This window comes from Apus apus, chromosome 16 (genome assembly GCF_020740795.1).
Source record: "Apus apus isolate bApuApu2 chromosome 16, bApuApu2.pri.cur, whole genome shotgun sequence".
Classification (NCBI taxonomy): domain Eukaryota; kingdom Metazoa; phylum Chordata; class Aves; order Apodiformes; family Apodidae; genus Apus; species Apus apus.
Window position 1 is genome coordinate 4575248 of NC_067297.1, and position 22838 is coordinate 4598085.

Sequence of the window (22838 nt, forward strand, 5' to 3'; positions counted from 1 at the left end):
GTGTCGCGGCGGCCCCGGATGCGGAAGTGCCGAGCGCTGCCTGCCGGGCCGGGCCCGGGCAGCGCCGCAGCCGCCGGCGGGGACACGGGGCCGAGAGGTCAGGGCTTCCTCTTCGTCTCGTGGCCGCGGGAAGGGGTGAGGGCTGCGCCCAGGCTGGCCGCGGGAAGGCTCGCCCTGGCTGTGGGGCTGGCTCGTCCGGTAGCGGCCCGGAGCCTGGAGGCGTCCGGGCTCACTCCGCTCCTGGGGCTGCTCGGTGTCCGCTTCCCCTTCCCCCGGCGCGGGCTGCCGCGGCGCTCGCTCGAGCGCTGCAGTCCTCTTGGAGCCTCGCGGCCCCCGCCGGGCTCCGCTGCTGCCAGACCGCCCCGGCAGCTGCTCCAGGGGGAAGCCCGGCCGTCCTGGTGTGCTGCTCTGACTGCTTTCATAACCCTGCAGCGGAGGGAACGGGAGCGTTGCCGGTCCGTCACCGTGAGCGCTGGCTGGAAGCGCCTCGGGTTTACCCGCTCTCCGTTTCACCGGCCGGGCGGTTCTCTGCCGGCCCCGCTACCGGCGGGTCCCACCGGCACACGCTGCAGCCGAGGGGCTGTTTGTTCCAGACTTGCATCTGTTCTAAGTTTGAAGCTTTTATAGGGGTTCCTTTAACAAACTCTGCATGTACCGTTTCTGTGTAGCTCGGTTACTCAATTGACTTTCTGCCAAGCGCACCTGCCAGCTCAGTACTTGGGTCTGTGTGAAACGCACGCTGTGAATTTCCTTTGTGTTCTGATTTGAGTACAGCTTGTAACTAGGAGAGCTGGTATTTTAATAATGTGGCTGTAGTTTTATGAAGAAAACCTTATTCTTAGTGATAACTTACACTTTAAATCAACTTCTGAAAAGAATAAACTATGAAAATAAAGGTTCTCCTTTGAAATATGCTTTATTTTAAAGGAAAGTGGCTGGAAGAAAAAAGTGCAGTGGTTGAAGCAGTTAAAGTAGTGCAAACTTAAATGTTTGCTTGGTCCTCAATGTCTGTAGCTCTGCAGGGTGCAGTGCTGCTGTGTTGGGCTGAAATCATCTGGTTTTGGGTTCCAGCTTCTTTGAAAGCATGGGAGAAGTTGTGTGAAAGAGGTGGAGTGACAAAACTGGCCGATAAAGCTGGCAGTGGGCATGAGTCTGGGTATGCATTTTAATGCATTTAACACAAGGTTCAGAATTTATTCTTGAAATACAAAAATGTGGTTTTAGAGAGTGGAACTAGCTCCCTGGTAGGAGAGCTGGTAGAAGTTGCTACTAAACTTTTAGTCTGATGTTTATTAAACTTTGTAACATGCCTGCCTTGCAGGTGTGGCGTTCTTGGCTGTGTGGTGTGTTGACTGGAGGTCTGTGTTTGCCTTCATTTCCATACTAGCTGTGCAAGATGCCTTCCCCTACTTCCCCTCAAAGCAGCTGAGAAGAACTGGGTTTCAAGATGAGAACCAACAAGGTGTACAAGCTCGTCATACATAAGAAGGGTTTTGGAGGCAGTGGTCAGTATCTCCTGGTTCATAACAGTGGGACCAGCACTCTCTTACTTATTTGAAAGCAATGAATTTATTGATCTTTTTAACAAGACAGTGAACATAAAACTTTGATGTAACAAGGAGTATTATCAGACAGAGTTTGGAAAGCTCTTTTCTCATAGCAAGATACAGCAGAATAAAATTGCATTTGTCAGAACAGAATGAGGCTGCACCTATAAAATAACATTGCTTTATTCTGCCCCTTCACTTGTAATGTTTCACTTTTGTTTTATTTCAGTCACTCTTAATAAGTGACAGACAAGTCAGTGACTTGTGGCTGCTTGTAGATATGTTTCTATGTCCTAAGAAAAAAGTAATTTATTTGATTTTTTTTCTGCTTCTAGACTTAAAATCACAGCATGCTAATAAAGGTCATTAAGTTTTTATAGCTGTCTGCTTCTCTGATGGTGCTTTGAATATGAAAAATCCAAATGAAGATTCTGCTTGCGTAATTAAGGTGCACAGTTTTGCTGAGCAGAGTTCTGTGATTTGAAAGGGAAGTGTTTGCCCACAAGAGTGGCTGGAGAGGGGCACTGTCATGTAGGGAATGTAGCTCCTTGCTGAGGTGTTAATCCTGGACTCCTGGATGGGTGTAGAGGAAGCTTCTGTTCATTGCAGTTTTCCTCATTAATTTGTCTTGTAGATGATGAACTGGTGGTGAATCCTAAAGTATTTCTTCAAATCAAGCTGGGAGATGTTGTGGAAATTGCACATCCCAATGATGAATACAGGTGAATCCTCTTTCTGCTGAGCACTGGCAGTGTGTGTTCATGCTCAGCAGCCTCTGGAGTGAGAAGCTCTCAGAGCTGATACAGCTTTGCTTCAGGGTGCTGAAAAGTAAAGGGGGTAACTAAAGCAGGAGCTCTTCCTGAAAGTTTTTGGGATACTTTGTGTTTGGTGTTTTTTTGCTGACCTTTCCTAGGGCAAGTAGACCTGAATATGAAGAGGTCTGTGTGTCTTTATCCTCTTCATAAAGCTGTTATCTAAGGTTTATTCTTCTGCCCTATAGTATATCACAGGCAAAAAATCCTGATCAGCCTTAAAAAACATAAACCTTCTCATATGGAGCTGTTGCTCCTGTAGCCTGTATCAGAAAGGTAGACGTTTACTTGTATGAGCTTCTGAGAAGTTCTTGTGTGACTCCATATTACCTGAAGAATACCTGATAGTTATAATACATGGCAAGAACAAGACCAAGTGACAGGATGATGCATGAAGCTTTATAGGCAATATTAATGTTTCTCTTCAGTTTATGGCATGCTATGTTAATAGTTTTAAGAGAGTGATTTACCAGAGTAAACTGTTGGTATTTCAACTGAACTACCTTTTTTCTTTTTTGTTTGCTAGTCCCCTGCTTCTACAGGTGAAGTCACTTAAGGAAGATTTGCAGAAAGGTAAAACTTGACTCACAGAATGCATAAGAAAGTCACAAAGATTATGTGATTGGGCTGTACCTGTGATTAACTAGTGCATATAATTTAACTTAATGAGAAAATAAATCCTTTGTTTATTTAGGAGTGAAAGGATTTTAATTTTGCCAGAAAATGAATTTTAAATCTGCCTGTGTTTGAGTGATGTGGGTTATGGGTTAAACAACATTGGCTTATTGGCTTATTAGCCTTTAATTTTTCTTTCTGCATTCTCTGATTAGCTTTATGTCTTTTCTTCCTGCAGGAGTTAATTCAGCCTAAACTTTGAGTTTATCTCACTGGCTTTGATTTTAATGACTCTTAAATTGAGCCACAGCTGAAAGAAGCTGTTGTCTTTTGCTGAGACCCCAAGTGTTTCATTACAATCTCACTGTATTGCTTTTGCACCTGAAACCTTTTAGGGGGATATTCACTTCTCTGTTGTGCTTTCTCCTTTGTGTGGCAGAAACTATAAGTGTGGATCAGACAGTGGCACAAGTGTTCCGACTGCGGCCCTACCAGGATGTCCATGTGAATGTTGTTGACCCAAAGGTCTGTGACTTTGCAATTCTTTTCCATCTGTCCCTTCACTTAGCTCAAATCAGAGCTCTGTGAATTTCCATCTACAATAGTATTGGAAAAAAGACATGTTTTTTAAAATGGAAAGGTATGTAGTCTTCTTTCCTAAGGAAGTGAAGCTTAGGCAACAGAACTGTTTGTTTGTTGTGTGTCTCTCCTTTCCCTACCATCTCTGTTCTCTTTTTGAAGTCTATGGACTAGCTTCAGCACAGCTTGATAAAAATGTATAAATTTCAAATGTAGGTTTAAATCCCAGAAAATCAGGATAACCAAGCAGAGTAAAGATAAAAATAAAGAGCTGTGGCATGGTTTTGCATGATGTGACACCAGAGAGTCTTGTGAGAGAGGCATCTCTTGTGAAAGTCCCAACTATCAGAAGAGCTTCAGTCACAGCTTACATTCTGCACAAGACAAAATTCTGCAGAAAACAAAGCTTCCTTCATGTCATGAACAAAGGAAGTAATTTGTTTGACTTGTGCTTCCAGTTTGCACTGAGGCTTGTAGCACAGATTGAGTCCTTGGGCTTTTTCTGCTCACGCTGTGCAGTGTCTTGCAGCTCGCAGTAGTTCCAGGTACAAGCACAACTTCAGCAGTTATTCTGATGGGACTTTCCTTTTGTCTTGTGTCTGATAGAAACATTGACTTGCTTGAGAGCAGCCCTCCCTTTAACATTTGGTTCTTACCAGAACAACCAGTAAAATCTGGGCACTGTTTTTCTTCCTTTTCCCAGGAGGTGACACTGGACTTGGTGGAGCTGACCTTCAAGGATCAGTATATTGGGCGTGGGGATATGTGGCGACTGAAGAAGAGTTTGGTAAGGCCTCTACTGTCCTCCTGTGTAGAGTAGGGGAGATTACACACCTTTTCCTTTGCTTGCTCTGAAGGAAAATAAGTATTTTACAAAATGCAGAAAGCTGAGGCTGAGACCAGCATCAGCAGCTCCTGAGGAGCTTATTCTTCCACTGGTACCTCTGAGTTGAAGAAATTAACGTAAATGTGTTGCACAAAGAATTAGTCCCATATTTTCCTACTTCATTGCACTCATGTTAATTACTGCCTTGGATACTGAAAATGCTGTTGAGAGGTTTTTTTCTTATGTTCTGAGCTTTAATGGTTTATTATCTTTGGAAGGAATTGAATCCAAATGTTTTTCAAGTAGAAGTGTGCTCAAGTATCTCCTCTCTGGTAGTGCCATTTAACAAGCATCTATTAGAAATATTTTTTTCTGCATCACTGTAGTACAGTCTTTGGCTCTTCCAAGGGCAGAGAATTAGACAACCCAATAAAAGTTTCTATGTGTTAAAAATTACTTTTTCTATCGTGGAGGTTGTGTAGGCTGAGATGTTAGTAAATATGCTCAGTGGTTTGCTTGATTTTTATGGCAGAAGTCAGGTGTTTGAGTGTGAATAGTTTATTATTAAACTGGTCTGCTTGCTGGGAGCCTGCTGGTCTTTTAACACCTGTGACTATTCTTTCCTAGGTCAGTACATGTGCCTATGTCACCCAAAAAGTTGAATTTGCAGGTATCAGGTCAGTGTCTCCTCTCAGAGTTTACTGTTGCTTACCACTTTAGATTAATGAATCCAGAGTATCCAACTGGAGAATCTTCTCTGAAAAATCCTTCACATTTTCTTGTTCTCCAGCTCTTCCACAGATTTCTGTCTGCACCACAGGGTGAGGGGAGGCTTCTGTCTGATTTGGGGTGTAAGAAAATAGTAGGACAGCCAGCCACACTTGTTACCTCTGAATGCCAAATAATTTTTCTTTTACCTCTTAAATTGTTTCCTCCCCACCTCCCAAGATGTGTTCAGTTCAGGTGAGGATTATTTCAGTTATTTTTGAGGTGACAAAGGGTCAAGGGAGTGTGCAGATGCAGAGGGAAACAGCTCTTTGTCATCTGTTGGATTAAAAAGCAGATTTTAATGAAATAAACTTCTACTCTGTATTCAGTCATCCTTGAGTGTGGATTTTTGGTACATTCCTTATTTGCTCAAATATTGATTCTCTAATCTTCCTATTCAGTCTGTTAAGCAAATATTCTGCACTCTTTTCTTGCAGGGCACAGGCAGGTGAACTGTGGGTTAAGAGTGAGAAAGTCACTTGTGGATACATCAGTGAGGACACCCGGGTAAGATTGCAGGGAGCAGGGGAAAGGAAATTTTTCCCTTCCTCTCCTTGCCACCTTTCTTGTAATTCTTGTCTTGCAGATTTGTATGGATCATTTGAGTTGGTTGTGTTGTGAGGTGAGAGTGGCAATAAATGCAGGAGAATGAATGATGAGTAAACTTCAACTCTTCTGTGCTGACAGCAGTAAGAATCACTCAGGCTGTTGAAATGGCAGCTCCTTAGAGGAGCTATATTCCCTATAGTGCAGTGCACACAGTCATTTAAATTGTTCTTAACTTCTGTGTTTGTCCCTTTTAGTGAATGTACCTTGTTTTAAATCAGATCTCTCATGCCTTTGCAGGTGGTCTTCCGCTCCACTTCTGCCATGGTTTATATTTTTATCCAGATGAGCTGTGAAATGTGGGATTTTGATATTTATGGTATGTAGGTAACTGCCTGATTTCGAATGTGGGTGGCAGCTGCTCTCCCATCTGCCCCTGCTAGAAAATTGCCACTACTCCTACTAGAAAACTAAAGTATCTGCTTTCAGCTTAGGCAGTGCTCTGAGGTGTGCTATGGTGCTCTCTTGGATCCTTACTCACAGTGCCACACTTCTCTGTCCTGAGTATTCCATAGTTTTCCTGTCCTTGCTGTAGTGCCTGGGTACCATTGTTTCAGTGATGAGATCAATGGGACCAGCTGACAATGAACCTTGGAAGGGTTTTCTGTGGATGTGAATGTATTTGGTGATGAGGGCAGGTACAAGTGAATCCTGAATGTAAATCCAGAAACCAGAATTCAGTGGAAGTCCTGTGTAAAGAGGACCTTAATGTTTTAGATTTGTCTTGACTTTGGCTTAGTGAGGAAGCAAAACTGCCTTAGCCCAGACAGAGTCAGCTAGAGCATTAAAACTTTAGACATTAAGAATGAGTCACTTGTCTGTCATTGTCCTATTTATTTTTTTGGCCTGGTTCTTCAGCAAACCTCTTACCACTTCCTTTGACCATGTGTTTGGGCATATGTAGCTGGGCAACTATTCAAAACTGAGGAGGGGGTCAGCTGTGCATACTATGCCTAGGAGATGGTACAGATGCTTTCCCAGCATGCTGCAAATGTGTTGGAAAAATGAATTTAAAGGTCAGATCCTTTTGACAGCAAGAGTCTTGTTTACATTCTGTGAAATACAGTAATGTTTTTAATCTTTTCATCATCTTTGCTTTAGTGATACTAACATTGATTATGCACACAGGTGCTCTCATTCTAATACAAAGAACTGTCCTAGGCTCAGTATTAAATATACCCCACAGTTGAAGTAACTGCTGTTATTTGATGCTTTGGAAATGTTTACTTTGCAGGGGACCTGTATTTTGAGAAAGCTGTGAATGGTTTCCTTGCTGACCTCTTCACAAAATGGAAGGTAAATAGCTGATTGAATTAATCCTGATCTAAATGCCATCCTAATGAGCCCATTGATGTGCCAGTTTGAGGAAGACCCAGGTTGTGTCAGGCAGTGCTAAGATTGGTAGGACTATGAGAGGTGTCTCCTGGGCATCAAAAGAGTGGTTCCAGCAGGTCTGCACCAAATGTACGTGCTGAATGACCCCAGTGCTGATCTGGCCTATCTGCTGTGTTTGTACCTTACAGTTGGGTACAGTTTGTGCAGAGCCTCTGACTGGACTAAAGTCACTAAACTGGTGACTAGGGTGTTAATATATACGTATATACACAATTTTCTTTTGAGTGTCACCCTGAAGGTTTTCTTTTTTCATCTGTTCTTTCTGGACAGGAGAAAAATTGCAGCCATGAAGTGACAGTGGTTTTATTTTCTAGAACATTTTACGAAGCAAAATCTATAGGTAGGTAAAATCTGTCTTGTAATATTTCTATTTTTAAACCTATCTCCTTCTCTCTTGAAGAATGGGCATAGGGTGCCAATGACTTATTTCCCCAAATTTTTTATGCCCATGTCCAAGGTATTCCTTACCAAGCACAGTGGATATTTTCAGCCATTCTTATGTAAGTGCTGCAGTGAAAACCTTACATAGAAGAAAATACAGCAATTTTTCCTCGTCATGCTCGGGCTGTCACATTGTTTTAAAAGCAATTTAAATATTGTGTAAGAGATCTCACCATCTCCTGTTGTGTAGGGTATTTCTCAAAGTGATTTTTAAAAATGGAAATAACAGGTCCTTGCTAGAAGAGGTGAGTCATTTCTATACAAGAGGATAACACAGGCTTTTGCTTCTGTTTCAGATGAGTTTCCTGAAACACATCGGGCATCGATTCGGCAGGATCATGAGGGGAGATTTTATGAAGATTTTTACAAGTATGTCTTCCTACCAGTTCTCTCCTGTCCCACAGTGTATGGGCAACCCATATGGGGGATATTATGTTATTAACTGTAGACCTTGTAAGGAATTAAGATAGTGAGAAACATCTGTGTCTGAAACTGGCAGCAAATTGATGAGTAGTCCTGGTTCCATCTGTGAGTGCACAGCCATATCTGCTAAGTCAGTCTTCAACATACATGTGTTGTCTGAGCTCTCTTGGAATTGCCAATAAACTTGGAAGTTCTGTACTGCTGGCAATAGTTTTTTTCCATAAAGCTTGGCTATTTTTTAGACCTTACATATTTGAGTAGCTGAAGAACAGAGGGAGCCATTGCTGAAACCACATGTTTCCAGTTAGGTACTGGAGCCCTTTGGCTGATGGGCACAACAGATGTAGCTGTTGAAGCTGTTATTTGAGTCTGAACTTGGCCTCGTTAGTGATTGTACTGCTTTGCAGAACAGTGGTGCTATTTGGCAGATAATGTTGATCACCCATTTAGAAGCAAGAGATTATTCTGGCTGGGGTTGTGCCCAGCTTTGTGTGCATCTACATCTTAGTGGACTACAAGTAGGCAGCAGTTCTAATGTGCTGCCTGGCAGAAGGAGGAAACTCACCTTTATGTGCGTTCCTTTTTCTGTAGTTTGTTCACCCCTTCTCACTTTCTGTTCATACCTTCCTTTCATGATCCTCATTGTGTTGTGCTCTTTCTAGAGTTGTAGTTCAGAATGAGAGACGAGAAGAGTGGACCTCATTGCTTGTGACCATTAAAAAGCTTTTCATCCAGTATCCTGTGTTGGTACGACTGGAGCAAGCAGGTACAAGAATCCTCCTTTCTGTGCTTTTACTGTTTTTTCTCTTTACATTGTCTGTAAACTCTGAGGCTGCAGTTGGAGTCTGGTATTGTGCTACCTGGTGCTTTCCTGGCTTGGATAGTTTGCTTGGGTCTTCCTGTGAGGTACACCAATACTGGTTTTGCCTGAAATTTGTTGGAATGAGAGGATTTACTACAAATGCAGTTTTATTTTGGTTTGTCGTGTTGTTTTTTTTGTTTTTTTTTAAAGTTAGTCTATACAGAGATGATGATGGTTGTTTTTATTTTCCTTCTGAACACTTCTCCAGAGGGCTTTCCCCCAGGTTACAATTCTACCTCGGCACAAGGGAACTACCTGGAGGCAATAAATCTTTCATTCAATGGTAAGTTATGAACAACGGATAAAAATACACAGGATGAGAACCATTGAAGCAGCTGCTAATAAATGGATGTGAACTTGGGTTGCCTGTTTCTTAACACTGTGAGGAGGAGGGGAATATTAGGTGGTTAAATGATCATTTTTAGGCTCAGAAGTTGTCTTGTGTCTCTCTGGAAAACCAGTGGCTCCCAAATAACTGAGTATTGGGTATTTCAAGTTTCAGGAACCATTTACAGGGCCTCACTACCTTGAAATTTTTTTCATCTAGCTGTTTATCTTTCTGAGAACCTCTTGAAATAGAACTTGAAATTTTAAACTATAGAAGCATTTCAAAATCAGGTTAGATCAAATGTGATTTTGGTGAAGCTGATCCCTCTTTTTTAGCAGGGGGATGGATTTGATGGGCTGGAAATGCTTTCTAAAGATCTGCTTTTTGTGATTCTGCACATTAGATGTAGTTCCATCACCTTAATGGATGTCTTACTGCTCCCATGGGAGGGAGCACAGGATGTTATTTAAAATTATTAGTAATGGACTTCTATATTCTTGGGGATTTTTGGGTTTGTTTGTTGGTTTGAGATCTTTTTTTAGATATTAGAAAGGAAACACTAAGCATATAAAAAAAATATGTACCTGGCTCCCATCTTCTCTTCTGCCTTAACCTATCTCTCTCCTGTAGCTTTAGTAACATGTATTGGTTGGACAAGGCTATATAGAAGCTTACATGTGCTTTGTGGAAAGTTGTTTAATACCACTGTTAATAGTCACCTGTCTTTTTCTGAAAAAATATATAAAAAAAGCATCTAACATCTTTTATTATTTTAAAATATCCCCTAATTCTTTCTCCTAGTGTTTGACAAGCACTACATAAACCGGAACTTCGACCGCACTGGGCAGATGTCGGTGGTTATCACACCTGGTGTGGGTGTGTTTGAGGTGGATCGACTGCTCATGATTCTGACCAAACAGCGGATGATAGACAATGGTAGGTAGCTAGGGATCTGTGCCATCTTTATGAAGGCAGTCAGATCTGTTTGGAAAAGCTCTGGCCTTTTCTTGCTGTGAAAAAGTATCTGTTGTAACTTGTGCGCTCTGGGGAGAGGGTTGCAGCTGGGAGGCTGGGGTCTGCACTTCTTTTGAAATGGACAGGTTTTCAGAGAACCTCTAGATGTGTAATTTCTTTTGTTTGTGAGAAAGAACTTAATTTGTCCATGCAGACCTTTCCCTTAAAGGATAATCTTGAATGACTTGCATTAGTTTAGAAGAAACATTTCTTCTGTCCACAGTGGCACTGTTGGTTAGTAACCATACCCTGGGACTATTAACTGCCATTTTCAGTATAATTACATCTTAAAATCTGATATGAAATCAAATTGGGCCTTCAGCTCAAATTGACTTAGCTTGGTAGATAGCTCAACTCTGCTGTTCTTTGTTTACAGGGATAGGTGTGGACTTGGTATGCATGGGAGAACAGCCATTGCATGCTGTACCACTCTTTAAGGTAATGTCATCTTCTTTTCTCTCTGCTCCCACTAGAAATGTTACTCATTTGGTGACTACCTAGACACAACTCATTGCTCTGCTTCTGAATTCATCTTACAGCTCCATAATCGCTGTGGACCTGGTGACTCCAGATTGGGTGATGACTACAATATTCCACACTGGATAAACCATAGGTAGGTGAACTCTGTCAGGCTTTGCTGAATGCTTTTGCTTTGCTTTCCTTCTTACAGCCTGTTGAATTCTTTCTTCTTTTGTTGTTTATTTCCTCTGGTCTCCTTGTGAAGCAAAGACATGTATTACAGTAGTCTTGCAGAACATGGAATGTTGAATGTTCTTGCAGAACTCTGGGAATTAATGCCACATATCAGATGACAGGCAATTTGCTGAGGAAAAGGTCTTGATCTTAAGCTCTCTTTACAGTTTTAGCCTTTAGCTATACTTGAAGGAAGTTAGGAAGCTAAACAAAAAATACAGTCACTTCAACTAGATTGGTTATTAGTGAAAACAAATATATCCCAAATGAGCAGTTACATGTAGAGAAAATGTGGATAACATGGATAAATGTTGGAACAATTGCAGGAAACACTAAAGCTCAGTTTTATGCTCCTTCTCTCCAAGACATGTTAGGTTTCCTTTCTGCTTTCTGTTAAATGTTCTGTGCCATTATACTCTCTCTTTCCCTACTCATAAAGATCAGGGCTCAGAACAAAAACCACCTCCTCAGTCCTTGTTCTGCTGTAGGATTATGTTCTCTCTTTTATTTATCTTATTCTGTCTGCTTGCATTAATTGACTGTCCTGACCAATTACCATTTATGGGTTGCTTATACCCAGTACTTTTGAGTGGCTGGTAAGTGTCTGATTTTTGCCATAGGTGAAAAAGGTGTTTTAAAGCTCTTATAATGAGGTGGGATTTAAAAGACTTATAGGACAAGAAACAGATCTTAATGAATAAATTATTTTAGATGGGAGTTTTCAAGCAGCTGATGTGAATCATTAGAGTCATGTAAATTAGGGAGAGGTTGATGTAAACTGCACAGCCCTGTAGAGACAGTGAAGGTGGTACCTTCCTGTGGAAAGAGGAAGTGCGCTGGGGAATACAGGTGAAGCATATGAAGAAGAGATGTAGACTGAGGCTGTATGGGCATCAAAGGCTGGTCTTTAAGGAAAGAAAAGCTTCTCTCAAGTTAACCATCTATCAGTGTTTTCCATATGGTGTCTTATGCAGAGAAAGGTATGTTCTTTTATATACATCTAATAGCTAGCTCAAATTCATGGACTGTTTGTGTGTCGCTAATCAACTATGTTCAGTTCTTAAACTGCTGAGACACCATGTGTTTTCTTTCAGTTTCTACACATCCAAAAGCCAGCTCCTGTGTAACAGCTTCACTCCACGGATCAAGCTGGCAGGAAGGAAAGTAGGTATCCTTCTGATTTATTTATTTTTTCTTACTAAGATACCTTTTCTCAGCCAAGCATGAGAATATTTCTAGCAAATATTTACAACAGCTGTAATTGAGTTTCTGTCTTAAGACAGTGAAAGCAAAGCTGTAATGATTAGTGCAGAGATTGTGAATGAGAGACTAGTTTTGTAGGTCTTTCCTTTCTGGAATGAAACTAGGTGAGAAATATTTTAGCCACCATAAAATTTAGAGTTTAATTCTGCAACAAAGAACTCTGTGGAGAGAAAGAAAGATGTTGGCAAAGGTGTGTTTTTTACACAGGTTTGTGACCGAATATCAGTGTTTAATACTTCTGAAGTGGTCTGGCTGCCTTGCTGAGTCAGCAGGATAAGCTCAGTCTGATGCTTGATCACACTGGGGGATATTTCCTTAGAACATGCTGACTTTGCTGGCTCTGTCTTTTCTCTTACTCTCTCTTTTTCTTTTTGTCTTTTTTGTCTTTTTGGCCACTCCACCACATCCTTTTTTGGACTCTGCAGCCACTGACTGAGAAAGCAAAAAATAACCGAGATGCCTGTGAGTAATTCTGTTCTGGAATGATCCCTCCCACTGACTCCCAAACTAACAAACAGCTGTAGTAAGACAACAACACTTCAGCAAAAACACTGCTGGTGAGATCTGAGAGGGGACACATGTTGCAGAAAACTATCAAAACCACATAGTTGTTATCCAGAATGTTCCTTGAGAGGGAACTAGAGGCATATAAGTTCATGCAAGGATTGATCTGTTGATTTTAAGTTTAATGGCTTGAATATATCATAGAAGCATAAAATGTGTTGGAAGGGACCTTTAAATGTCATCTAGTCCAACCCTCTCTACAGTGAAGGGAGAGAGACATTAGGGTGTCAAGAACCCTAGTTCAGAGGCACCAACTTTGATAAGTGAGCAACTCCAGGTGTTCTGCTCCTGTTACTTTTGCATCTGATTTCTTTTGGAATAGATACTTTTCTTAGGGGTGAGAGTTAGACACTTGTAGCTTGCAGATCTTGAACATTGTTGAAAGAGGTTCCAGTGCTTATATGATTTTTATTTCAGCACTGGGGACTCCAAAAGATGCTGAGAATGCTCTGCCTATCCAGGTAGATTATGATGGGTATGATGCCCAGGTGTTCAGACTGCCAGGCCCATCCAGAGCCCAGCGCTGTACCACGTTCAGGTAAGAGGCTTGTGAGTGTCCTAGTTCTAGAGTAGCAGTGTTATGTTGTATTTTTTTGATGCATAAATGGCTTTGAGTGATAAAATGAAAAATAAGCTCCATGTGCTTATAGTTGAATAAAAAGCTTTATCTGTAGGTAGTATTTATGGCCAGTTGTCTGGTATTTTACTTCTAAGATAGCGTGTGGGATGTAGGAAAAGGCTTCAGTATACTTTTTCCTTACATTTTAATTTTATCAGAAGTAGAAGGAAGCTAGTCTCCCTTGCTGAGTTTCTAGCAGATTTTGCTAGCTGGGTAAGAAAGTACTTGCACAGTGGATTTGCACAGAGTTGTAGTCATTGCATTAGTTTGATGCACTGTCTACTAACTGGTGCTGAGTAGAGGGGGGGGGCATCTCCCCTGAAATCATGCCTTTCTGAATGAGAGAAGAAATATGAGTGCAAGTTCTCAAATATTCCATGGCCTTTTCTCTGAGAAGAAAGGCTGATTATCCTCAGGTCTTGGGCAAATTTGGTGCTTTTTCAGGAATATGGGATAGGTGCACTTGTTTTGAAGTATTTTTGTTTTCCTCCTTGGTTTAGCAATGCCTGAAGCTGTGCACGTGGATTCTCTTGTTAATATGAGCATCTTGCAGAGCTCCATGCTGGAAGATACCAGTACAATTTAATGTAGTTAATAATTCCAAGTAGTTTTGTGTTCCTGGCACTTGGAGGCTCAGGTCTTGTATCTTCTAAACCACATCTGTATTACCAGCTTGGTGTAGTGTCTGTGGAATTACATAAAGAGTTGAGCATGCTCCCTTCACAGGCCTTGTGCTGGAGGCATTTTAGTGTTCTGTTCTTCTGTTGTGTGGTGCACAAGGGTATCTACACAGTGAAACATACAGTGATGGCCTCCTTGTAGTCCTCTTCTTCAGTTCCCCTATTGAGTATTGAGTCTCTTACATGACTTGGGACTGTTCAAGCCTTTTGATAACCCAGGACTTACTCTCTTTTTTAAATAACTGCAGATATCTGTTTGTTTTTCAGCAGGTCTGTGAGGGAAAGAGAGAGTCGTACCAGGAAGAGCTCTAGTTCCTACGACGTCTCCTGCAGCCCTTCCCTGCAGAGCCGCACGCTGCCCCCCGAGGAGGTGAGGAGCCAGGCTTCTGATGACAGCTCCCTGGGCAAGATCTCTAACATCCTGATGATCCCACGGCCTCATCTGCACCAGTGTGAAGTCAGCAGCTCTTTGGGCTATACCAGCACCAGAGGTCAGCCTCAGGCAAAAGGGAAAGTACCATAGGTGGTGAGAGGGGAGAGAGAAGGAGGTTTATGTTGGCCATTGCTAGGCCAGCACAGGGGACCTGCTGCCTCTAAGCATTCATGGCACATCTTTTCCACAGCTCCAGCTGGGGCTGGATGTGCATTCTCCCTTTGTTATCCTTGTCCAATTCTGTTGCTTTTTAAATCAGCTTGTCCTAAAAAGAAATGTCCTGACACAGATTTTCTCTTTTCCCTTGTCTATTGCCTTCTGTAATATTTGACTATTCTCCTGTGCCTGCCTACAAATGTGGACATATACAAGTAACTTTTTATTATCCAGGTCACCTATAATCTGTCAAATGAGAATTGGTCTAGTAGCGAGCCCTGGGGACCCTGCTTATAACTGCTCTCTTTGGGGATTTGTTGTCATTAAGAGTCACTTTCTGGATCCTTCCTTTTGACAACGTACTGCTGAGCTCTCTTGGTGTGTTAGCAGTGCTGGCTGTCTCCTTTTTATTCCTTCCAATCTAATTTTGTTCTCAGGCAGTAGGCAGTATCTTCCACAAACTCAACTCATTTCTAGGTAAATTGTATTCTTCCTGAAATTGCTTGATCTTCTGTAAAATTCTATCCCTGAAGGCTCTTGATGTTTTGGTTTTTTTCATGTCACACTGTATGACACCTGATACCATATTTATCCTGTTACAGGAATTCAATTTACTGGTGTGGAGCTGCTGTCACACGGTCTTCTTCACATTACGTTTACCTTTAAGTTTTCTCCTGCAGTCAATGAATATACACAATTTCTTTTGGTATTGTTACTCCTTCAGTTTGAAGGATAGTCTTGTGACCCAGCTGCAGGTGTCCAGCTGGATGGGAATGTGTGTGGAATAGGACTGGCAGGGAGGGAAGGGTCAGAGTAATTGAGGTTTTTCACATTCTGGTTGGCAGAGTAGAGTAGTAAATGAGACCCTTCTCTTTAGGATTTCAATTTGTTGTTTGCAGTTGCTACTTAGTCATGTGGTTTATTTCTCACTTCTCTTTCTAAATAACTGCACTTTTGTTCTACACTGAATAGCAGTGACTAACTGCTGGCTTGCTGAGATTGTGTGCCACCTCTGCTGGAAGTAATGCCTTATTTCAGTGGTCAAATCTGAATGTTATGAAAAAGGCATCTGTTACCTGGTCGTAGCTTCAGCTATGTCTTTGGTACTCATCCTGAAGTTTCTGGTGTGTCAGTCTTGATTTCTCAAGAATTCAGAAAGCTCTGAGTAATTCTTCATAGTTGACTTAGCAAGTGGTTTCTTAGTGGCTTCTTTTAGTCTCAAGTGACACAGCATAGAGCAATGCTGTAGTGGTAGATGGAATAATGTTCTTTCTTGTCTGGGTTCTTGTTTACGTTGTAACTTGCAGACAGGATTGAAATGGCTTTCATCACCTTTCCCTGCCTACTCCTCAGCTCTCCTTATTGCCACTTACCCTCGGGAATCTTTATATCCCTAAGCAATTAATTCTCGTTTGGCTTCTGTGTGACCTCAAGCTGACTTGAAGTTGTGTTTTCCAGATGTCCTAGAGAACATGCTGGAGCCTCAGCAACGTGACTCCAGTGCCCCGGGGAGGTTCCACGTGGGCAGTGCAGAATCCATGCTCCACATCCGGCCTGGGGGCTACACCCCCCAGCGGGCGCTGATCAACCCCTTCGCCCCGTCCCGGATGCCCATGAAGCTGACGTCCAACCGGCGGCGCTGGATGCACACCTTCCCCGTGGGTAAGGCTGCTTCACAGCCTATCAGGTGGCTCTTACTGATTCCTTGAATTCCTTGTAACTCCTTGCATTAACACCACAAGAGAACCAGTGTGAACTCTGGCATCTTGACCTGCTCTGCGCTGTAGCAGAGGCAGAACTAAGTGTATAGGCTTTGTAAATCAGTCGCCTTCTTTTCAATACTGCCATCTATTGGCAAACTTGCAGTGTCAGGTACCAGGGAGCAATCTTACATTAGATGGAGGCTGTTGAAATGAATCATAACTATAATTGGGATTGGCTTTCAGGTGCTGAATTGTTCTCGTGTTTGTTTAGTACCTTGTAAGTAGGCCCTCCAATGTGTTTAAATGTGTTTATTCTGGCTTTAAAAGAATATTTGCTGGCTTGAGAGAGGATGCCAGAGGCTGAAGTCTTTGAAGATTTCATAAACATGCTTTCTTAATTTCCATTAGTTAGCATTGCCTGTGTTGTTGACAAAAGAAGGGTACAAGCAGCTGAAGAATCAATGTGAACGTAGTGGTTAATGGTCAAACTGTAACACTGTAGGTCCCTCAGGAGAAGCTATCCAGATCCATCATCAAACCCGACAGAATATGGCAGAAATGCAGGGCAATGGGCAGCAGGATTTGACGCATTCCTCTGCTGAGCTGCTGGAGCTGGCTTACCACGAGGCAGCTGGGAGGTGAGGTCCTTAGGGTGAATCTCTGTCAACTTTGCATGAACACCCCTTTTCCTTAAAATGATAGATGTTACAGTAAGGCAGTTACAGGTTGTGATCTTTGCCTAATAATATGCTGTATCAGGGCCACATATGCAGTATATACTTCTGTTTTGAGATACAAAGCTCTTTTGGCAAGACTGGAGGTGGTTTACTTCCCCTAATTTGGGGAAGGCAGTAGTTGATCACAGTTTGCAGTGCACAAGCAATGCAATGCTTCATTTGTGGAATTGTTCAAAATTGCCTTCAGAAAGTCTGTCTTTAATGCTTGACTTGTTATCCCAATAGCTGTGGCCTTCATCCCAGAACATCTTTTAGCACAGGGCATAAATACTGGACTTTGTCTCCCAGTAACTGCTGAGCCATTTGAGTGCTGTCCATTCAGTCTTGTCTTCCCATGTTGGTAAGGAGCACAGCCATCATGAACACCAGGGATGGTGTTGTAAACTAGTCTGTAAATACCTAGCTAAGTTTTATTTCTCTCCTGGGAGGTTTATGAATAGCTGGTTCTCCACTGTCCTGCAAAGATATTACACTGGTTGTTGCTAGAGGCAGGGAACAAACAGTATGGACAGGTATGGAATATTGCCACAGCCTTCTCTGTGCTGCTTTAGTGCCTATTACCATCTCTGCAAACATGAAGAGCATGGTTTCACCACTGGCTCAGCTGAGTCAGCAGGTTGATTACTTGTTAATTGTTATATCAGCTCTTGTGAACAAGGAATGGCATGAGTGAGGGAAGTTTGTGTAATACAGGCTATTGTGTTTGTCTCCAGACATATCAGTGCTCGGCATCCAGGTGACGGTGCCTCTTTCCTGAGCTTCAGTGGAACAGAAGAATACTCCAATGGTCTGGCTGGCAGCAACAGTGCAGGTGACAAAGCAATGGCAGAGCATGGGGTTGGGAGAGAAGGCCCTTACTCATTAGCAGTGACAGAGTAATAGAGCCAGAAGTCATGGAAGGTGGGTGGGCCAGACATTGCAAAGTAGAAAGACTCAATAATGGAAAAACAGTTTCAGCTTTGATCTATTAATGCTCTTACTTGGACTTCGTGGTGTGTGGTAGTTTTTTTGGTTGGTTTGTTTTTGTTATTTTTTGGTTTGTTTAATGTGTCTCTACTTCTCCTGGTGTGTCTTACTCTAGAAAGATACTAATTGTTTACATATGCTAAGCTCTCAGGTAGTTGCTTATTTCATAATAACAAAGCATTTGATGTCCAGACACAAAAAATAACTGAATGTGCACTGGTATTGTTCAGAATTTTTTTCTGGTTGGAGTTGCCTTCAGGTGTCACCCTTTGGATTAAGAAATTTGTTTAAATGTGTGTATTTCACATGTACAAGCTGATGGAAAGAACAGAGTTTGGTCATATCTAGGTTTTGAGAGAAACTGTAAAAAAACAGGTTTCTTTTGTGTGGTAAGTTCTGGGGTTCAGTGTTTTCTAACATTTCTTGTCACTATCTACAAGTGCACTTTCTCCAGATTTTAAGCACATGAACATGGCACTGCTCATACCAGTCACACAGCACAAAACGTTTCATCACATTTTTGAGAGAAGGTGAATATCTGTACTTTCAGTTAAAGGTTAGCACTGTCTTTCTTAGCTTACCCAGACACATGAATTACTGGGAATTCCCAACATTGCTTTTGAATCCTTCAAATGGAACAACATGTAGCACCAAGTATTTTGTTGTGTTGTCTGCTTTATGAGCTTGGTTTTTAGTTAGGCACGTGGGAAAAAATGGATCTTTTTGCCTACAGCATTTCAGACTTCTTTTTTCAAAACCAATTTAAAGATTATTTTTAAAACAATATTAATCTTTCCGACTTCCATTTGGATGAAACAATTGTTTTCCCCTGTGCTCATACGTTGAAGACCCTTAAAGTAGTTAGCAGACTTGCTTTTCTTGTGTCTCTCTTTTCTTGTGTTCACACAATTATATTAAAAGTAATTTTGTTTAGTTGTTTCTTTCTGTGAATTTCTTGTGAATATATTTCATTTCCTTGCTTTACTCTTTTTCTTTATCTGCCTTCCAGATAGACTTTGTTTTTGCAATTGCTAAACTGCATCTTAGCTGCTGGATACAATTTGCCCAATGTAGATGCAGAGCATATTCTGGCAGTAAACATGCTTGCATTTGATAGAAGTCTTTGGTGTCTTTAGATTGGATATAAATCTGGATATAAATCTGTCTGTAGATTAAATTTAAATGTAGTGGAATTAATCTGTGTCTGTCTTTATGAAAGTCATGATGAGCACCTTCCCTGACTAAATGCCCTCAGCCATCTGGAGCTGCCACATTGTGACTCAGTGATTTGACTTATGTTCCTCCCTTACACTTCGAGCCACCTGTGAAATGGAACGGGTTTTTGGTTGTTGGTTTTTGTGTTTGTTTGTTTAATTAACGAAAATACGTTTTCTCAGTGAATCTGGTTCTCCTCTGCTGCCCACAGCATGTTTTGCTGCAACATGGGCTTCACAGTGAAGAATCGCCCCGTCTATTCGCGCTGACATTGAGTGTGTTGTCTCTATTGACCAGCAGATGGTAGATGACAGTTCAGAGCAAATAAATCCTGCTGCAATTCCCCAAGTAGATGGCAGATGGCATCAGTGGAGTTGGTGAAAGATGAATGGCATTTGAGCCAGCTCTTCTGCTGTTTTACTGGCATCCTCATGAAAGCAGACAACCATCCTTTCTGTTAGCAAAAGATATTTTAAAGTAACAGCTATGGTGTCTATCAATTTCCTGGATGCATCCACATGAGCTAGTTTTATAAAAATGGCTCCTTGTACCTGTTTGGAGGTTTCCTGAGATTTATATTTTGATAAATGCCTTTTAAGCCAGTAATTTTTCTTGTCTTCTTAGCTGCTTGCTTCCTCTCATGTGCTGCAACAGCTGTTTATACAGCTGTTTAGTGAACCAGCTCAGGGAACTGATCCACCTGAAGAGTCACTGGGTTTTTCTTTGCTGTATGGATTGTTTCACTGTAACTACACAAATATTGATGCAAATACAGCAGACAGGTGTGAAATGGGAACTGGGAAGAACTGGTCAAGGGGTCCCATAGTTTTATGTTGGCTTAGTGTTCACTGAGGTATAGTTTTAGATTTAACCTGTTTTCCAGATTAATAGGCTGCTTATAAAAAATCAATTTAACAGTGAGAAAAATTAGTGTCTTAAGTCCTAGTAAAAACTTCAATATAAATATTCATTAGTCTTTTTTAAGGTTAGTGTACACTTAATAAAATGAGTTTTTCTCAACACATGAGCATCTCTTCAATAGCTATAATTTTATCTCCTTTCACAAATTAATACTTTTCAAATTTTTGAGCCTGGCAAGGGATAAAAAGGCAGTTTGTATTTGCTGAATCAAGGAGATCAACTGTTTCCTTCCTGCCCCCTGGCAGAGGTGACGTATGCTGGGAGCTTACACCTAAAAATGCTGGAATTGGAGTAAACCTATATTGTGACTTTCATACGTTACATAGACTCTTACATTATGGGTTCTCTTCTCCCACCAGGTGAAAGTCTATTGTAATTTCCTTTCTAGCTGCTTCTGTGTATTATGAAATTCCTCCTTTTAACTTATCCCTTGTTCATAAAAAGAGAAAACCAATTTAAAAAAATATCTGATTTTTAGGTACTGAATGTATTTAAAAGTACTTAATTGCTGAGACCTTGAGTTTGTTATTACAGGTGACTCTCCTTTTTTTTTTTTTGCTGTTTGCTTTTTCATGGCATCTGCTTTTCAAGATGGGTTTCACCATTTTGGGGAGGTTAGTTTTGCTTGTTTTTTAGCTATTGAACACCTCTGAGATGTTCAGATTTCATCCAGGTTGTCTTGTTTTTCCCATTTGTTGGCTTTGCGTGTTTTTCTGCTGTGCAGAACCCCGAGTTCTTTCCGAGGAGAGAAATGCCATATTCTTAAAACATTTACATGCTTTTGATTTTTTTTTTTTTTAATTAAATTGAAATGAAGATGAACTGTATAGTTGCTTAACATAAAACACATATTTCTTTCTTGTAGGGATGAATCTCAAAACTCAGAACAAGGATACCCTGGAAGATGCTGTCTCTAACTCTCCAGATCCAAGTAAGCAGGAGAAAGGTTTGGAAAAGAGCTTTGCATAGGTGGGAAGATAGGGAGGAAAAGGGTGTGTACAAATATAGAGGCTTCAGGAGGTGGTAGGCAAGAAGCTGAGGAGCCCACTTGGCTTTTGGCTGTAGTTTATTTTGCCCTGCAGTGATTTGCAGGATCTCCCTGTACTGTGTGTCTCACTGTGACTGCAGTTCTGTAACTCTTAAGAATATGTGAAACTGATTGAAATGATACATCTGAAATTCTTTCCTTACTGGACAGTATTATGCAAAAAGCTAAAACTGCTGAACTCTTACCTGCCTCTCAATATGAACAGTTTGTTTGGCACCAGCTAATTGAAGCAGAAGTAGTTCAGTCAGTTTCTGGATTGGGTACTGTTTGCTGAGAAATATCTTTTGTCTGATACAGAAGCAATTGTGTGACTGCTTAAGAAACATCTTTGTAGTCATCTGTCCTCTATTACTTGTACTGTCTTGCTGCCATTATTGTTAACATTTCTATAGTAAAATAATTTTCTCAGATCTCTATGACAAGAGGTTAAGAATTAGTAGTTGGCCAAGTGCCTTAGTATAGATCATTTGAGGCAGGTTAGAATGCAGTGCAGTAGTGAACTGTTGATTTAATATAATTTAGTTTTCATTTGCTTTTTAATGTCTAGTTTTATGTATCTGTAATTTCAGAGCTGCAACATAACTCTAGGAAAGGGTGTGGGGAAGGATTGCTTTCCAAGTTACTATTTTTCTGGTCTTCCCACCCCTCTGGATCTCTCTTCTGTTTTTATAACTGTAGAAATACTCCCTTTTCTGCTGTTGTACTATTCCAGAAAGAGGCTGGTCTGTCATTCTTTCTCTCCTCATCCCCAGCTCCTTCTGCGGTTGTCTAGGATGCAAAGCTGGTCTGATTTTCTTGTTCAGACTTGGAATGTTGATCTGTTTTATTAATGATGAGTAACTGCACCTGACTTGCTGTAATTTTGGAAGAGTGGTGGCTATGTCAGCTCTAGCTTTCAATCAACAGAAAATTAAATGTATTAACTGTGAATGCCATTTGCATGATGGGATTGAATTTGCATGTGCACTGCATTGTGTAACAAACTCTGTCTCTTTCTCTCTCTCCCTTCTTCCCCTCCTACTTTCTTTTTCCCTTCCCATTCCACTCCCTTTTTTTGTCCCTGTTGATTTTATGCCAACTCTATTTTTGTTCCTTTTTTTTTCCTGACTTTCCTCTTCACAAATTTTTCTCTCTCTTCCCCTCCACCCTGTTTTTCCATGGGTGACCACATATGCCTCCCCTTGTCTGCCCCCCAATGACACAACGAGGCAGTTCTGACACTGTCTGCTCCCCCCGTAGTGCCAGGCTTCTGTTGTACAGTTGGAGTGGACTGGAAATCTCTCACTACTCCAGCATGTCTGCCTCTTACCACCGACTACTTCCCCGACCGTCAGAGCCTGCAGAATGATTACACTGAGGGTTGCTATGATCTCCTCCCAGAAGCTGACATTGACAGGTTTGGCCAGCATCTTCTCTGTAAAATAACTTGCAATGATTCAAAAGGCTTAAGGCACAGTTGATGGAAGAAGAACACTGTGGAGACTGTGCAAGAGACAGATGAATTGCTAACATAGCAGCAGAGCAATCAGTTTTTCTCTTTGCAGTGGTAACTTTGCACATTTTCTGATGTTACCATCTGACAGTGTTGTGTTCTGTAGATTTTGTTAGTAATCATTGTCATACA

General features: G+C 41.4%; 1 protein-coding gene across 14 annotated transcripts in view; it reads left to right on the top strand.

Annotated features, from left to right (window-relative positions):
- Positions 1–15: 15 nt before the first annotated feature.
- DEPDC5 (DEP domain containing 5, GATOR1 subcomplex subunit) overlaps positions 16–22838 on the top strand; it is a 44809-nt gene continuing 21986 nt past the window's right edge. For 4 of the 14 annotated variants that reach the window (XM_051633570.1, XM_051633575.1, XM_051633576.1 and 1 more), the window contains exons 1-26: positions 16–97; positions 1388–1505; positions 2182–2269; positions 2886–2932; positions 3414–3499; positions 4257–4340; positions 5007–5056; positions 5585–5654; positions 5994–6072; positions 6988–7049; positions 7419–7488; positions 7886–7958; positions 8675–8778; positions 9083–9157; positions 10004–10138; positions 10593–10654; positions 10756–10829; positions 12004–12073; positions 12598–12634; positions 13154–13274; positions 14303–14526; positions 16083–16286; positions 16830–16965; positions 17778–17875; positions 21032–21097; positions 22427–22610. In XM_051633570.1, coding sequence (XP_051489530.1) covers positions 1448–1505; positions 2182–2269; positions 2886–2932; positions 3414–3499; positions 4257–4340; positions 5007–5056; positions 5585–5654; positions 5994–6072; positions 6988–7049; positions 7419–7488; positions 7886–7958; positions 8675–8778; positions 9083–9157; positions 10004–10138; positions 10593–10654; positions 10756–10829; positions 12004–12073; positions 12598–12634; positions 13154–13274; positions 14303–14526; positions 16083–16286; positions 16830–16965; positions 17778–17875; positions 21032–21097; positions 22427–22610 — 2357 coding nt within the window. In that variant the 5' untranslated portion in view covers positions 16–97; positions 1388–1447. Of the gene's footprint in view, positions 136–1387; positions 1506–2181; positions 2270–2885; positions 2933–3413; positions 3500–4256; positions 4341–5006; positions 5057–5584; positions 5655–5993; positions 6073–6987; positions 7050–7418; positions 7489–7885; positions 7959–8674; positions 8779–9082; positions 9158–10003; positions 10139–10592; positions 10655–10755; positions 10830–12003; positions 12074–12597; positions 12635–13153; positions 13275–14302; positions 14527–16082; positions 16287–16829; positions 16966–17777; positions 17876–21031; positions 21098–22426; positions 22611–22838 lie in introns of all 14 variants that reach the window. The other 10 variants (XM_051633573.1, XM_051633579.1, XM_051633572.1 and 7 more) reach the window with 6 other exon arrangements.